Source organism: Podarcis tiliguerta (genome assembly GCF_965153285.1).
Source record: "Podarcis tiliguerta genome assembly, chromosome: 12".
Lineage (NCBI taxonomy): Eukaryota > Metazoa > Chordata > Lepidosauria > Squamata > Lacertidae > Podarcis > Podarcis tiliguerta.
The window spans coordinates 52,423,808-52,441,245 of NC_139545.1; the positions used below are offsets into that span (position 1 = coordinate 52,423,808).

The 17,438-nt window shown below is 48.2% G+C and overlaps 1 protein-coding gene across 1 annotated transcript in view; it reads left to right on the forward strand.

The window, feature by feature from the left end:
- Positions 1–557: 557 nt before the first annotated feature.
- The window catches only part of GHRHR (growth hormone releasing hormone receptor), a 35,777-nt gene continuing 18,896 nt past the window's right edge, over positions 558–17,438 (forward strand). The window contains exons 1-4 of the mRNA XM_083406567.1: positions 558–945; positions 7,561–7,663; positions 9,967–10,074; positions 14,023–14,120. Coding sequence (XP_083262693.1) covers positions 559–945; positions 7,561–7,663; positions 9,967–10,074; positions 14,023–14,120 — 696 coding nt within the window. The 5' untranslated portion in view covers position 558. The remainder of the gene's footprint in view (positions 946–7,560; positions 7,664–9,966; positions 10,075–14,022; positions 14,121–17,438) is intronic.

Sequence of the window (17,438 nt, forward strand, 5' to 3'; positions counted from 1 at the left end):
TCCGTGTCCACTTCTCTGGAGCAGAAGAAAACAACCTTTCTCCCTCCTCTATGTGACATCCTTTTATATATTTGAACATGGCTATCATATCACCCCTTAACCTCCTCTTCTCCAGGCTAAACATGCCCAGCTCCCTTAGCCGTTCCTCATAAGGCATCGTTTCCAGGCCTTTGACCATTTTGGTTGCCCTCCTCTGGACACGTTCCAGTTTGTCAGTGTCCTTCTTGAACTGTGGTGCCCAGAACTGGACACAGTACTCCAGGTGAGGTCTGACCAGAGCAGAATACAGTGGCACTATTACTTCCCTTGATCTAGATGCTATACTCCTATTGATGCAGCCCAGTTGTTGGACTCCAACTTCCATCAGGCCCATCCAACATAGCCGACGGTCATGGGTGATGGGAGTTGTAGTCCAAAGCAGCAGCCCACAGTATCAGGTTGGGGAAATTTGCTTTCCTTCTGCCTTCACCCATAGCTCCAAACAATCCAGCTCCTTGCTTGGAACACCCACCTTCCCAATTCATATGTTTCCTGCATGTGCAAGTTGCATTGATTTGCATGAAAGCAGTCAACTTGAGCAGGTCTGTGCACATCTTTTGTGTTGTCGCTGTTTGCGTTGCATTTTTGAGGGACCTGCCAGCTCCCGTTGGCAGTAATTGGCAGAGTTCTCCGAATGCACACAGGTGGAAGGCAAATCAATCACAGCCAGGAGAGTTGCTAATAATATTGAGTCTCTCTCTCTCTCTCTCTCCACCACTCCCCCTCCTCACTTCCACTACACATATTCACCGGTTCTGTTGGTCATTTGTGTGCTTCAGATCAGTAACAGGCAGTAGGGAGGAGAGAGGAGAGAGGGATGCTCGGAAGTGGGGGTGCCTCTCTAACTCCTGCAATATGAACTCGGGAACTATATGGATGTTCTTCCTGCTGACTCTGCCGTCTCTTGTAAGTAAACAGTCCAAAAGTCTTGTTGTCGTTGTTCCCGTGCATCTGTCCACTTCTGCTCAGATCAGATCCCTGTTTGATATCGCATCAATCTTTCTTCCTTTTGGCGTTGACTTGGCAGAAGGTGATCAGAGAAGGGCAGAGGAACAGGGATTTCTTTTGACTGTCAAATTGCATCGCTTACCTGCGAATGTTTCCTGTGAACGCAAACTCTGATTTAGAGAGATGCAGTTGTGTTTCTCAGAAGCACTAAGGATAAGAGGAATAAATGAGGAAATTTAAGGGCTTCTTCTGATACAATGATGGGACAGAGCTTGGGAAACATTGTGTGGGGACATAGTGGCAACTCTGTGTGATCTGTTGGTTTGTCGCCTTGAGTATTGCTTAAAGTGTCTTGCTGAGTGGTCCCGGCATCTACGGATAGGCATGGAGATGCCCCAAACCCTCAAGGGCTGCTGCCAGTCAGTGTACACAATTCAGAACTGGGTGGACTGATGGTTTGACTATGTACCAGGCTGCCCTTCCAACTACCTCACCCCTTCTGGTATTCTGCTAAAGGTCACTTGTACATTATTTGAAATATAAATCAAGTAATCGGGGAAGTTGCCAAGCCTGTCTACAAAATCCACCTACGCTTTCCACTCTGCCATCACCATTTCCATCTGTGGCAAATCTGGGAGAAAGAAATTCTCCAGTCAGTTAGCTTGCAAAAACTCCAGATACAGATTCTCCTAATTTCAGAGTGTTCCCAAGATTTGCAGCTGTGTATAAATTGAGGATTGAAGGGGAGGGTGTTTGTGATGGTTGTGAAAATATTCACAGTGGCAAGTTGCCATTTAAAACCCACTGCCAAAGCTTGAGGTCTGACTTCATTCAGAGTGAGCCTCAGAGCTTTGTTTCGGAAGCAAAATCTGAAAGATGCCCAAGAGAGTCCCAAAGTTTCAGTTCAGCATATAAACTAAATGCTTAATTCATGCAATGTTTTTCTCAAGTGCTGGGACGATCCATCTTTCCAAAAAAATTGGCTCCCAGTTTGAATCCAGTGATTTTGCCTGAAGCTAGACTGAAGTGAGTCCTGATAACCCATCGCCTCCAAGCCCATCTGAAGTTGTCCCACCAACCGCATTGATGAGCAAATCCATTAAAGGGGGTGTTAGCCATTGTTATCAAACACCTCCAAATCCAGGGAGGATTTTTTGAGGGTTTAAGCTCCCCACCCCACCCCCAGTTAGTCATAGTGTTGGGAACCTCTGCTCTGGCTATACAATGGTACCTTGGTTTAAGAACAGCTTAGTTTATGAACAACTTGGATTAAGAACGCTGCAAACCCAGAAGTCAGTGTTTTGGTTTGTGAACTTTGCCTTGGAAGCAGAACATGTTCTGCTTCCAAGGCAGAGTGTGTTCCATTTGTAAATTGAGTCCCCCACTGCTATGGGAAAGCACGCCTTGGTTTAAGAACGCTTTGGTTTAAGAGCGGACTTCCAGAACGGAATAAGTTCGTAAACCAAGGTACCCCTGACTTTTGGGTCCAGTCGTGGATGACTCTGGGGTTGCGGCACTCATCTCGCTCTATAGGCCAAGGGAGCCGGTGTTTGTCCACAGACAGGTTCTGGGTCATGACTAAGCCGCTCCTGGCAAACCAGAGCAGTGTACAGAAACTCCGTTTACCTTCCCACTGGAGTGGTACCCTTTCCCCTCTCACGGAACTACAGTTCCCAGAGTTCCCTGGAAAAAGGGATCGGTTGTGAAATTCTCCCCATCCCTAATCTAGAGGCACCCAAAAGGTTTAGTACAGCACAGGCTCTTGGGACAGTGTGTGGAGGGGGGGGGGGAGAAGCAGGCTATTTTTACTTTCTTACAGAAATGAGAGGAGTGTGGCAAATAGAAGACTTGCAGAGGGTGAAGTATTTGCCATCTCCAGCCATGTTTTGGGCTGGAGGCCTCTTCATTAATGAAGAAGGCTGTGAATATGAATAGCGCATGCATTAGGGAATCATTGCCTTCTGCACTCTTTGTGACCCGAAAAAAAATATATGATCCAGAGATCTGGAAACCTTGCTGAATATTTATCCCGCTGGTGTGGAAATGAGCTGAGCAGCATCAGCTAGGCCACCTGTCAAGTAGGTCGATTTCACCGTGTTTTGATTGTTCTGGGTCTCATTCTCTCCCGCCCCTAAACAAGAACAAATCAATGGGTTGTAGCATTGAGCCATGACTAGTCAAAAGAATCAGGAGCAGAGGCCAAAAGGAAGGTTTGTAGCCATGTGCTGAATCCCAGAATGCAAGGGGGGAATTATTATTATTATTTATTTATTTATTTATTTATTTATTTATTTATTTATACCCCGCCCATCTGGCTGGGCTTCCCCAGCCACTCTGGGCGGCTTCCAACAAAATATTAAAAATACAATAAAACATCAAACATTACCAACTTCCCTAAACAGAGCTGCCTTCAGATGTCTTCTGAAAGTCAGGTAGTTGTTTATTTCCTTGACATCTGAAGGGTGTTCCACAGGGTGGGTGCCACTACTGAGAAGGCCCTCTGCCTGGTTCCCTGTAACCTCATTTCTCACAGGGAGGGAACTGCCAGGAGGCCCTGGGAGCTGAACCTCAGTGTCCGGGCTGAATGATGGGGGTGGAGATGCTCCTTCAGGTATACTGGGCCTAGGCTATTTAGGGCTTTAAAGGTCAGCACCAACACTTTGAATTATGCTCAGAAATGTACTGGGAGCCAATGTAGGTCTTTCAGGACCGGTGTTATACAGTGGTACCTTGGGTTAAGAACTTAATTCGTTCTGGAGGTCCGCTCTTAACCTGAAACTGTTCTTAACCTGAAGCACCACTTTAGCTAATGGAGCCTCCCGCTGCGCGATTTCTGTTCTCATCCTGAAGCAAGGTTCTTAACTCGAGGTACTATTTCTGGGTTAACGGAGTCTGTAACCTGAAGCATATGTAACCTAAAGCGTCTGTAACCCGAGGTACCACTGTATTGTCATCTGTAGATGGCTCAGTACATTTGGAGGAAGATCTCTTTGCCCTTTTAAAAAGCAAAATAATATATAACATCCTCTGTATATGCATGTCTAGGTTTTAAATTGGCTGTGATTCACAGAAAATCAGGTGGTCCAAAAGTGGAATTAGCAAAGAGCCCCTGGTGGTGCTAATTTACTTGTTCGCTAAGGGATGGAAGGCCAGCCTTACAAAGCTTTCCCAAATTTGCAAGGGGTAAAAATGGCGAAAGCTGCATCAGGCTGACAATTGAGGAAAGGTCATAGGCAGAACATCTCAGGTCCCAGGTTCAATCTCTTGCAATGCCAGTCAAAGTTGGGGAGCCTCTGTCAGTCACTGTAGATGTGCTGGGTCCGGGGGTAACCCATGAAACGCGGTCCAGGACCAGTCCAGAATCCAAAGGTTCTGCTGGGAGTCAGTTCGACAGGACCAAGGCAGGAGACGAGGCAGGAGACCAGGTAAGGACAGGTACAGGATCTCAGGCAGGATCTGGCATACAGCTATGTTGCTCCCACAACCTGGGGCGGGGTCTGACAGCCTTTTATCTTTGTTGAGGTAGCAGCTGGTCCTGATCCCCCGGTGACTCACCTCCCTGTCTTGCCTGAAGGCGAGCACTCCTCCTGCGAGTACTCAGGTCTCTCCTTCTCTCAGACTTTAGTCTCTGCAGCTCAAGAGATCTCGGTGGGTTACTAGACCCAGGGGCCACCTCGCCTCCCCTGACCCAACCGGTAGTGGAGCAGCTGTAAGTGATGGCCTGGCTGAAGGCAACGAGGTAATCCCCGCCTCTGGAGCCAGGGCAGGCTCAGGCCCCTAACTCAGCCCAGCTGGTGCTTGTTGCAGGGGAACCTGTGCAGACTGGGACTCTTCAGGATCAGGCCCCAGACTTGGTTCAGATGATGCCTGAGGCAAAGGATCAGGTGCAGACTTAGTCTCCTCTGGCTCCGAGTCTGAGCCCGAGTCCCAGGCCATCACAGTAGATAATGCTGGGCTTGATGGAGTACTGTTTTGATTCTGCATAAGGCAGCATCCTTTGTGTTCCTAAAAGGCGGTGGTCTCCAGGAAGGAGAGGTTGCATAGCTCAATTCTTTAGAGCCTGGTGCTGATAACAGCAAGGTTGCAGGTTCAGTCCCCGTATGGGTCAGCTACATATTCCTGCACTGTAAGCGGTTGGAAGGGCTGTCTTTAGCATATGTGGTGCTGGGGTGCAAAAAACTGCCCAGCGCCCTCAATTGGGGGGGTGTGGGAATGTTTAGGGGTGCGAGGGAGGATATATTGTCTAAGATAACCTATCCCAACTTGTCTTTACAAGTTCAACAAAATCAGCAGAGTTAACATCCCTCTTTTTTTAAACGCACGCACAGCAGATAGCTTGCTCAGACTTGCTAGAGTCTCTGTAAATATTTCCTGGTATTTCCCCCGTTTAATTCCTCCTAAAATAAGACGCTACATAGTCTTCTGTAAAGTATAAAACGTTTACTCACAAGTAATCATCTGTTCACACAAAGGTTCCCAGAAGGCAGACTTAAAAGGTTATAACATATTTTAAATGTGGTGACTATCCCCCCTTTTCTTCACTTGGCCTGGAGTCAACGGTGCATTTTAGTAGTGCTGTTATTAAGATGGCATCAACAGAGACAAGAAGAGACAAGATGGTCGCCAGTCTGTGGTTCTGGTCTGTGGTTCTGGTTCTTCCTACTTCAGGAGAGGCCATACCCATCTCAAGTTAAACATAGGAAGTTTCGTCTCAGTCCTGGAAAGCAGGAAGTTCCGGCTAGAGGACTGAGATAACCTTCATGTCTACTCTAGCCATGTTGTGTTTGACTGCACCTGCTTCTTACATCCCACAGGGGGCAGGCCAAAGTTTTTGAGCTTTTCAAGGGGGCAGCTCAGAGTTGTCCAGCTTTTTTAGGGGGGGGGGCTGCAACTCTCGCCCATTCTGCTGTGGGTGGAGGGAGGAGAGCAATCCCCACAGAGGATTGGGACAGAAGCTGCGCGCTTCATGTGAGCAGTGTGTGTGTGCCTCTCGACAGCCCACCAATCCCAGGCATGCAGGAGGGCAAAGCTGGCCTGCCACCTTAGTGCCCGCAGCAGAAAAACCTGTGGCACTCCAATGAGCTCTGCTCCTCTCGGCAGTGGCTGTCGGCTGGCCTGGCTCTTCATCCCCGGACTCCAAATCTCTGTCCCTGACTCTTGGCCTGGCGCCTGTGACCCCGGCGCCCGGGTGCCCAGGTGCCCCGCACCCCTAGCGCCTATGGGTAAGCCGGCCCTGGCAGTTGGACTAGATGAGCCTCAGTTTCCCTTCCAACTCTACAGTTCTATGATTCTATGACATTTTCCCCTTTTTCCGAGCACCAGATATACTTAATGTTGAGTCATTTATTCAGTAATAACTATTACATGTCACACCGTTTTCAACAACTGAATGATGATTGACGTAGTGAACTGATGTAGGATGTGCAAGGAAGAAGAGGGGAGGAATACATCACTCAAATGTTAATAGCATCACAAACAACAAAGGCTGCAATCCTCACCCTACGTCCCTGAGAGTAAGTCCCAATGTATTCAGTAGGACGGGCATTTGAGTAGACGTGGGCACTATACATGTAAAGCACTATCGTGCCACTTTAAACAGCCATAGGTCCCCTCCCAATGAATCATGGGAACTGTAGTTTCCTAAGGATGCTGAAAGTTGTTAGGGGACTGTTATTTGCCTCACAGGGCTACAATTTCCAGAGTTACCATGGAAGAGGGATGGACTGATAGAACACTTTGGGAATTGTAGGTTTAGGAGGCGAATGGGATCTCCTAATAACTCTCACCGTCGTCTTTAGCAAACTACAGTTCCCAGGATTCTTTGCCGGGGGCAGCCATGATTGTTTAAAGTGGTGTCATAATACTTTAGATGTATGGTGCTGTGATGGCCTGGGAATCCAATGCAGAGGGTGAACCGGAGGAATCCCAGCCTGCACAGGAGTCCCCGCCTCCAGGGCCAGCTGAACTGGGGCAGGGCCTTGATTCTGAAGTGCCTGCACCTGTGCCGGATCCTCAGGAGCAGGCACCAGGTGAATCCACTCTGGCTCCGGAGGTGGTTGAGGACACAGTGCCTACAGGTGAGTCTCCCCCTGGGTCCAGTAACCCTCCAGCCTCTCCTGAACTGCAGAGGCTCAGGGCAGAGAGGTGGAGGGAACTGGCTTCTCCCAGGAGGAGTGCTCGCCTTAAGGCCAGGAGAGGCGGGTCTCCTGGGGGTCGGGACAGCCCCTGGCCTCAGAGAAGATAAAGGCCAGTCAGCCCGGTCCCAGGTTGTGGGAGCAACGTCGTTGAAGAGCTGTTTCAGCCAGCACCCAGTCCTGTTCCTCCAGAGTTCCTGTCCTTGCCTGGCTCCTCGCTTTGGACCCCGCTTCGCCCGTGGAGGACTGTCTACCGACCCTCAACTCAGGTCCTGGACCTCGCCCCACGGTAACCTCCCCCCGGGACCAGCACAGGTGCAGATGGGACTGTGGTTAGGAGTGTACTATAAGGAGGAGTTTTTTTGAAGGGGGTACAGGGAGGGAAAGAAGGTGAGGTTGTATCAATGTGCCCAGGCTCTTATTTCTCCCCTGTTTCCAGGGTCTTGGAATGTCTCAAGCAGAATGCGAAGCTTTAACAGAATGGAAGAAAAATGAGAGTGAATGCCTCAAGGAGATTCGGCAGCACATGAATGAAACAGCAGGTACCTTAGAAGGAGAAGTGTTTGGATCTCTGGAGAGGCATTGGATATCTCAAGGTTGGGGAGTTTCATGCCTTGGGACCCCCAGACCTCCAATCTAGCTCTTGACGCGCGCCCCAAGCCGTGCCCCTCACCACTTCTGCTTCACATAATAATAATAATTTATTTATATCCTTCCCTCTCCAGCTGAAGCCAGGCTCTGAGCAGCTAACAACATTAAAATGATGCAACATTCTAAAATCATTTCATTATAAAATCAATTCAAATCAGATTAATGGCAACCATTGGGCTAGAGTTCTGTGAGGATTGCCAAAGGAGGGGGTCAGGCTGTGCCTTGGCCAAAGGCCTGGTGGAACAGCTCTGTCTTGCAGAAAGATGTCAAGTCCCACAGGGCCTTAGTCTCTTGTGACAGTGTCCTTTGTTTGGCTGAAACAACAAGTCCTCAAACACTGATTATGTCTTTCACTTGCAGGAATGGAGGGCAGAGAGGGGTGTGCAGGTAGCCCGCATGTATTTATTTTAGAGAGATGTAGTCAGTGTTAAGGGACGTGGGTGGCGCTGTGGGTTAAACCACAGAGCCTCGGGCTTGCTGATCAGAAGGTCGGTGGTTCGAATCCCTGCAATGGGGTGAGCTCCCATTGCTTGGTCCTGCTCCTGCCCACCTAGCAATTCGAAAGCACGTCAAAGTGCAAGTAGATAAATAGGTACCACTCCAGCGGGAAGGTAAACGGCGTTTCCGTGTGCTGCTCTGGTTTGCCAGAAGCGGCTTAGTCTTGCTGGCCACATGACCTGGAAGCTGTACGTCGGCTCCCTCGGCCAGTAAAGCGAGATGAGTGCTGCAACCCCAGAGTCATTCACGACTGGACCTAATGGTCAGGGGTCCCTTTACCTAGTCAGCATTAAGGTGTTGGGCCACAGTGTGTGGCCTGTATTTTGCTTAGGTGACTGTCCTGGAGCCTGGTGTTACCTTCATTCACTTTGCAGTTTGATTACTAACTTTCACTTGGTGTGGGAAAACCCTTTAATATAGTTTGGGTGTTTCAAAGGGTGCAGAATGAGGCTGCCTGGTTACTGGTTAGGGTGAACTTCAGTGAGTACATTACACCAGTCGCACAAAATGTAAAGGTAAAGCCGGGATTTCATAAGGGAAATCCCAATCTCGATATTAGAGCAAACCCTTGATTTTAGGCCAACCAAAATGCCACAAAATAGTGTACAAGCTTCCTAGTTCTGCAGAGTTCTCCATCAAGCCTAGATATTTAAAAACCCAAACATAAGGAAAAAAGAGGAGGCCAGTATCCTGTTCTCACAGTGTGGCCAAACAGATGCTTGCTGGACTTGAGCACTCTCTCCTTACATGGTTTCCAGCAGTATTCCAGTTGGCATTCAGAAGCAGAGATGCCTCCAACCATGGAGACAATCACAGCCATCCTGGCTAGTAGACATTGATAAGCTTACCCTCTGTGAGTTTGTCTCAACATCTTCAAAAGCCATCCAGCTTGGTGGCCATCACTATAGTTTAACTTAAAAAGGGGAAATGGAAGAAAAGGCAGCTGGAGACACTCCATCCGATGACGTCTGCATTTGACAAGTTCTAAGAAGGAATGAGGGAGCAGCTAGCAGACATTCAAACAGAGCATTTCATGTGCTTACAGGTTTCACCAAACCTCCCTGGGAAGAATTTCCCTAAACCTAAAGCATCTGAAAGTGTCTCATTTGAATGGCTCTTAGCTCCTCCCATATTCCCTCTTAAAGTCATACCTCATGTTGCGTTTGCTTCAGGTTGAGCGTTTTCAGGTTGCGTCCCGCGGCAACCCGGATGTACCGGAAAGGGTTAATTCTGGGCTTCGCTGCTCGCGCATGCACAGATGCTCAAAATGATGTCATGCGCATGCGCAGAAGCGGCGAATTGCGACTCGCGCATGCACGGGGTGCGTTCTGCTCAGATTGCAAATGGGGCTCTGGAACAGATCCAGTTCGCAACCAGAGGTACCACTGTATATGGACAGCTTAACTAATACCAAGAGCTTTTTCTCCCCCCCCCCCCCCCGTGGTCCTGTCCCCATCGCCAACGTCTAGCCTGACAATAACTTCTGGGTCCTTGAAAGCATGCTATTTTGAGACATTTTGGTTGAGATGCCTTCTAATGGATTTAGGAATATTATAGCCATGATATTGAAGGAGCTCCAGAGGTTAGAAATCAGCCTTTGGGAACTGGGATAATCCTATTTGCTTTTGCATTCCCATTTCCAAGCATGGCGAAAAGATGTGAGATTTCAAAGTGCCTTTTCCCCTCCCTTTGAAAGGTTGCAAGAGAATATGGGACCAACTCCTGTGCTGGCCGGATACAAATGCTGGACAAACCCTCACCTTTACCTGCCCGGGCATCCTTCTCCACTTCACAAAGCATCCAGGTGAGGGCGCTGTAGCTTGCCATGACCCTCATTATGTTGATTTGTTCCTAGGCATTATTTACAATTGTGCTTAACCCTTTGCATATTGTTACCTGAGGTATCTTTTTCGGTAATTCCCCCCAATGTTTCAAAGAACACCGTCTCCAGTGAAACTTCTGGTTTTTCGCAGAAGTGACATACCGTATTTTTCACTCCATAAGACACACTTTTTTCCTCCTAAAAAGTAAGGGGAAATGTCTGTGCGTCTTATGGAGCGAATGTGTGGTTGATAGCTGGCTCCCTTTCTGGCCCCGTCGCCTTGCCCAGGCCTCCATTGTTGAATGTTCTGCAGATGGAGGCTGTTTGTTCCCCCAGCAACATGTGACTGGCTGGTTAGATCTGTCTGGAAACTGTAGAAACTACTCTCCTTTCCTAAAGAGGCTGCAGAACTATGAGTTGAACCCCATAAAAACATGATTTTTTCCCTTTGCAAAGTAAGTTCAACAACTTTGAGCTGATCCCCCCAAAAACGGGGCTTTCCCCCTTTCCTCCCCTAAAAACTAGGTGTGTCTTATGGTCAGGTGCATCTTATGGAGCAAAAAATACAGTAAATGGTAGGGGTGTCTCAAGTGTTGTAATGAGCAGCAGAGACACAGAGTTTGCAAGAGAACAGGACTCAGAAGAGGCAGTTTAGAACTGAGAGAATCCCATTTTACATTTTCCCCTGTCAGGTTGGCTCCCGTAACCCTACTGGATTCCTACCAATCCAAATGGAAAGCTACACTGTACAAAAAGCTAAGAGGCTTGGGGTTTTCCCCACAGGCCCTGATAGCTGTTGGTTATGAGAAAGCTAGAGCAATAATATGCCAATGAATTTGGGATGTGGAACTGCAATGTCACGTGAGAGAGATGAACAAACACCCAGCAATGAAAGATAATGGGAGAGGGTTCACCTCAGCAATATATTTGCCAAAATTACAAATACCTAAATACAGACGGTCGTTTACCCTCACAAGATTCAACATTCTGCCATCTGCCTTACTGCAGGGCTGATTCGAGGGTAAACCATACACGGAACGAGTCTGCCCCTGTGGCTTAGAATAATAGAATCATAGAATCATAGAGTTGGAAGAGACCACAAGGGCCATCGAGTCCAACCCCCTGCCAAGCAGGAAACACCATCAGAGCACTCCTGACATATGGTTGTCAAGCCTCTGCTTAAAGACCTCCAAAGAAGGAGACTCCACCACACTCCTTGGCAGCAAATTCCACTGTCGGACAGCTCTTACTGTCAGGAAGTTCTTCCTAATGTTTAGGTGGAATCTTCTTTCTTGTAGTTTGGATCCATTGCTCCGTGTCCGCTTCTCTGGAGCAGCAGAAAACAACCTTTCTCCCTCCTCTATGTGACATCCTTTTCTATATTTGAACATGGCTATCATATCACCCCTTAACCTCCTCTTCTCCAGGCTAAACATGCCCAGCTCCCTTAGCCGTTCCTCATAAGGCATCGTTTCCAGGCCTTTGACCATTTTGGTTGCCCTCCTCTGGACACGTTCCAGTTTGTCAGTGTCCTTCTTGAACTGTGGTGCCCAGAACTGGACACAGTACTCCAGGTGAGGTCTGACCAGAGCAGAATACAGTGGCACTATTACTTCCCTTGATCTAGATGCTATACTCCTATTGATGCAGCCCAGAATTGCATTGGCTTTTTTAGCTGCCGCGTCACACTGTTGGCTCATGTCAAGTTTGTGGTCAACCAAGACTCCTAGATCCTTTTCACATGTACTGCTCTCAAGCCAGGTGTCACCCATCTTGTATTTGTGCCTCTCATTTTTTTTGCTCAAGTGCAATACTTTACATTTCTCCCTGTTAAAATTCATCTTTTTTGTTTTGGCCCAGTTCTCTAATCTGTCAAGGTCGTTTTGAAGTGTGATCCTGTCCTCTGGGGTGTTAGCCACCCCTCCCAGTTTGGTGTCATCTGCAAATTTGATCAGGATGCCCTTGAGTCCATCATCCAAGTCATTGATAAAGATGTTGAATAAGACCGGGCCCAAGACAGAACCCTGTGGCACCCCACTAGTCACTCTTCTCCAGGATGAAGAGGAACCATTGATGAGCACCCTTTGGGTTCAGTCAGTCCGGCTTGATGGAGGAAGAAACTGTCTCTCATGCCTTGTTACACTGTCATTTCTATGGGGATATACGCTTGGCACTTATCATCCCTGCTATACAAAAATCTCCAAATGGGTCCTAACTTCAATGCCTAAAATCTCTGGTAGAGGACAAGGATCCAGAGATCACGCTAAGGGTGGCCAAATTCTGTGCGACTGCCATAAAACTTAGGGAACAAGCTGTGCTACCATAATGACTAAGGCCTTAAATCATTTCTGGCACAATGCTGTCTGAGCCTGGGGTTTTGGCCATTTTCAGTTGGATGAGAGTGGAGGCTAGCATTTGCTTAACATCAATATACAAATGGCTGACATTGAATCTGCTCCCCTGAGGGATAGCCCCACTGGTCCTCTGTGACCAATTCCAGTCAGGCTGGCAGACTGCAGTTCTGAACACCCTCCAGAAGCTGGGTTTTGCCCCTCAAGCCCTTCTAAGTCTGGGCCTGGACCAGGCAAAAGAAGAAGAAGAAGAAGAAGAAGAAGAAGAAGAGGAGGAGTTTGGATTTGATACCCCGCCTTTCACTCCCTTTAAGGAGTCTCAAAGCGGCTAACATTCTCCCTTCCCTTCCTCCCCCACAACAAACACTCTGTGGGGTGAGTGAGGCTGAGAGACTTCAAAGAAGTGTGACCAGCAGCTGCATGTGGACGAGCGGAGATGCGAACCCGGTTCCCCAGATTACGAGTCCACCGCTCTTAACCACTACACCACACTGACTGTCTCAGTGTGCCACGGTCAGGCAAAGAATATTAGATACCGAGAGAGAACAGGACTGCTCAAGGTGCCTCGACTATAAAATTGGAGAAATCGAGAGATACATAGCTGCACCGGCAGCATATCTCTTCTTTCTTGTATCTAGAAATGCAAGAAGGGCCTTTAAACTCACCAGAAGCGCAGCTCTTCCCTCGCCGGTCCTGGATGGAACCTTCAGAAAAGTCCCCTATGCCCAGAGACTTTGCACCTGTCCATTGGGAGAGATAGGAAGCCCAGAACACTTGTTCTTTAAATGTCCCTTTTACGAAGAGGCACGCAGTAAGTTCATTGATCCCCTGCTGGTGAGGCTAGCCGACCTCCCGCAAAAGCAAAAATTTGACCTTTTGCTGTTAGGCAAAGATCAGAAGAAGACCTGGATGGTCGCCAGATTATGTGTGCAAATCTGTAGACGCAGACCATCGCCCAACTCAAAATAGTCCGGCATGAAAATCCCCAAACCCGGTTCCATGGGTGACTCTGAGTCAACTCCCTGGGATAGTTTATTGTTGCACAGTGTGTCTAAATTTATTGTTGTACATTGTTTTAATTGTCTGTTTTAACCATATTTGCATATCAGTTTGTAATACTGTGAATGCCCTCTATTTCAGAGGCTTCTACTCTGCCGCCTCTTACAGTTGTTTTAACTGTGAGTCTTTTAGTTCTTATGCTCTTACAGTTGTTTTTACTGAATGTTTTATTTGTTTTTAGATTTTATCTGTTTTAATTATCAGTTTTTGTTTTTTTTATCCACTTAATATTCTATTCTCTGACTGCTGGTCTATGACTGTAATAAACTGATTGATTGATTGATTGACTTAAGGCCTTAAATGAAAATTTTTAGGTTATATTTTAGTGATTAAGATTTAACATATATTTTTAACTGCTGCTATATCTGTCTTGTCCCTGTTATACCCAATTGCAAATTCAGATGTATCCCTATTGTGTTTTATGACTTCCTTGATATTGTATGTGAGCTGGAACTGGTCTGTGACTGAAATAATAAATTCATCTTACATTTCTGACTTCTTTCCCCCTTGTTGTTCACAGGCTCAGTGAAAAGAAGCTGCACGGCTCAGGGCTGGTCCGAACCATTTCCTCCCTATTCCACAGCATGTCCAGTGGAAGATGAGGTTACTCTTTCTGAGGTGGGTAGAGCTGAATAAGTACCTCAGAATGATACTCCCTGGTATTTGGGAGGCAGGGGGAAGGCGAGGTGGAAGGGGGCAACTTCTTCAGGAGATCAATGCTTCCTGCGATTAGGCAGAGCATGATGGATGGCAAGGAATGGTGCCTCAAAAAGTTGGCATTGAATTAACTCTGCAGTTCAAGTTTTTTTGCTGATAGGGGATCTCTGTGCTGGCCCTGGGGGTAACCCGTGAAACGCGGTCCAGGACCGGACCAGAATCCAGAGGTTCCACTTGGAGTCAGTCAGACAGGGCCAAGGCAGGACACGAGGCAGGAAACCAGGCAAGGACAGGTACAGGATCTCAGGCAGGATCTAGCATACAGCAATGTTGCTCCTGCAACCTGGGGCGGGGTCCGACAGCCTTTTATCTTTGTCTGGGTAGCGGCTGGTCCTGATCCCCCGGCGACTCACCTCCCTGTTTCACCCGAAGGCGAGCACTCCTCCTGCGAGTACTCGGGTCTCTCCTTCTCTCAGAGCTTAGTCTCTGCAGCTCGGGAGATGCTGGTGGGTTACTAGACCCAGAGGCTGCCTCAGCCTCCCCTGACCCAACTGGTAGTGGAGCAGCTGTAAGTGATGGCGCAGCTGGAGGTAATCCCTGCATCTGGAGACAGGGCAGGCTCAGGCCCCTGACTTGGCCCAGCTGGTGTTTGTCGCAGGGGAACCTGTGCAGACTGGGACTCTTCAGGATCAGGCCCCAGACTTGGTTCAGATGATGCCTGAGGCAAAGGATCTGGTGCAGACTGAGTCTCCTCTGGTTCTGAGTCCGAACCCAAGTCCCAGGCCATCACAATCTCTTCGACTGGCACACCTTTCAAGTCAGGGAAGGACTCTTCCTCCTACTATTTGGGTACCACACTTAACGTATTTCTTTGTTGTTGTTTAGTCATCTTAGTCTTGTTCGTCTCTCCGTGACAACATGAACCACAGCTTGCCTTGAAAACTCCCGCTTTCTTCTCAAAGCTTCTTTTTTATGTCCATGGAGTTTTCTTGGCAAAATACTGGAGTGGTTTGCCAGTTCCTTCTGCAGGTGGATCACATTTAGTCTAAACTCTTGGCTATGACCTGCCTGTCTTGGGTGGCCCTGCACGGCATAGCTCATAGTGTCTTGGAGTTATCCAAGCCCCTTCGCCATGACAAGGCAGTGATCCATGAAGGCGTCTTACATCCCCCCATTTCTTCCAAGAAATTCAGAATAGGGTTCGATACCTCGGGTTACATATGCTTCAGGTTACATACGCTTCAGGTTACAGACTCCGCTAACCCAGAAATAGTGCTTCAGGTTAAGAACTTTGCTTCAGGATGAGAACAGAAATCATGCTCCGGCGGTGCAGTGGCAGCAGCGGCAGGAGGCCTCATTAGCTAAAGTGGTGCTTCAGGTTAAGAACAGTTTCAGGTTAAGAACAGACCTCCAGAATGAATTAAGTACTTAACCCAAGGTACCACTGTACATAGTTTGACAGAGAGAGAGAGAGAAATTGGCTTAGGTTCATAGTTGAGTGTGACTTTGAAGCTCTCCCAATGCTGTTGGACTCCCATCATCCCTGACTACTGGGCATGCCAGCTAGGCCTGTTGAGAACCGAAGTCCAAGTACATATGGAGGTCCATAAGTCCCCCTCTCCTGATCTAGCCACTACACTGCTTTGGCATTAGATTGCTACCATTCAAAAGGGATGCTTAGTTTGGCTTCTGACTCAAGAGTCTAGAATGGCACCACCCTGCCTTCTCCCTAGCCCAGGCCTCTGGTCTAAGTTCCCAACATATTCTGAGTAGCCCTACAAGGGCTACTACTCAGCTTCAGCACCACTGGTGTCAGGGAACCGGCGGACAGCTCCCTGTTCTGCTCTGTTGTAAACATCAAAGGCCTTGCTGGTGTGAACCATTCCCAGCTCTACCAGCCTCAAGTCCGTGGGAATGTTGTGGATAGTAGGAGAGGATATACTGATTAAATATTATCCTTCCTCACTCATGCTAGTGAGCTAGTAGCAGAGCACATTCCCTGTACATTGCAGGAAGCTAGTTGGTAGATTTGTTAGAATCTCTTGAGTTAAGCAATCCAGTCTGGCTTGTACAGATTGGATTTGTTCCTTGTAATTTCCCCTTTAAGGTAAAGGGACCCCTGACCATTAGGTCCAGTTGCGGACAACTCTGGGGTTGTGGTGCTCATCTTGCTTTATTGGCTGAGGGAGCCAGCGGACAGCTTCTGGGTCATGTGGCCAGCATGACTCAGGCACTTCTGGAGAACCAGAGCAGTGCATGGAAATGCCGTTTACCTGCCCGCAGGAGCGGTACCTATCTGTCTACTTGCACTTGACGTGCTTTCGAACTGCTAGGTTGGCAGGAGCAGGGACCGAGCAACGGGAGCTCGCCCCATCACGGGGATTTGAACCGCTGACCTTCTGATCGGCAAGCCCTAGGCTCTGTAGTTTAACCCACAGTGCCACCCACGTCCCTTAAACTTTCCCTTTAACTTTAACTCCTTTTACTCCCTTTAACTCCTTTAACTCCCTTTAACTCCCTCTTTAAAACAACAATGACACAACAGTCTTCTTTTAAAAGTAATAAGAAGTTTACTTACATTCAGTTCACAGCAAGACCCCTGAAGGCAGGCTTTAGCTTGTAGTTACAGAAGAGAGTGTGGGTTCAACTCATGTGGTGAATGAGCCCATGTGCTGCTGGCTGAGGACCAGCAGACAGCATAAGAACACCAGGAAGAGTCAAGAGAGAGAAGGAAGAAGGGAAGATGGCTGTGTGACTGGCCCTTTTGTAGGGTCTGCCAGCGTAACGCCCACCTACCCAGTCACACGCAGGGGGAGGATGCTCCAGACCAGGTGAGACAGGAGGTCCTCCTGGCTGGAGCAACACTCCCCTGTGTGTCCACTCTGGCCAAACAGGAAATGTTGTATTTGACTGCTCCAGTGACGTTACATCCCACAAAGTCTGGGCCACTTCCTTGGTTTTGTACCAGGGTTGGGAAGCTGTTGCCATCCAGATATTGCAGGTTTTCTCATCCTTGACCATAATCCACATGAGCTGGGGTTATTGTGACACCTGGAGGGCCACAGGTTTCGCCAGCCATGTTTTATATTTTTGTGGAACAAAGCACCATACGTTTCCTGTCCTGTGGAAGACTGGTCTTCATGCTTCTTTTATATCTTTCATCTGCCAATCTCCTGCTTCTCTTCAGAGGTTTGGCCCACTGCTACACATTTGCTAATAGTGGCAGATCTCTGTTTGGGAAGGAAAGCCCTGTTGCCTAGCAACCCTCTTGGGGACCCC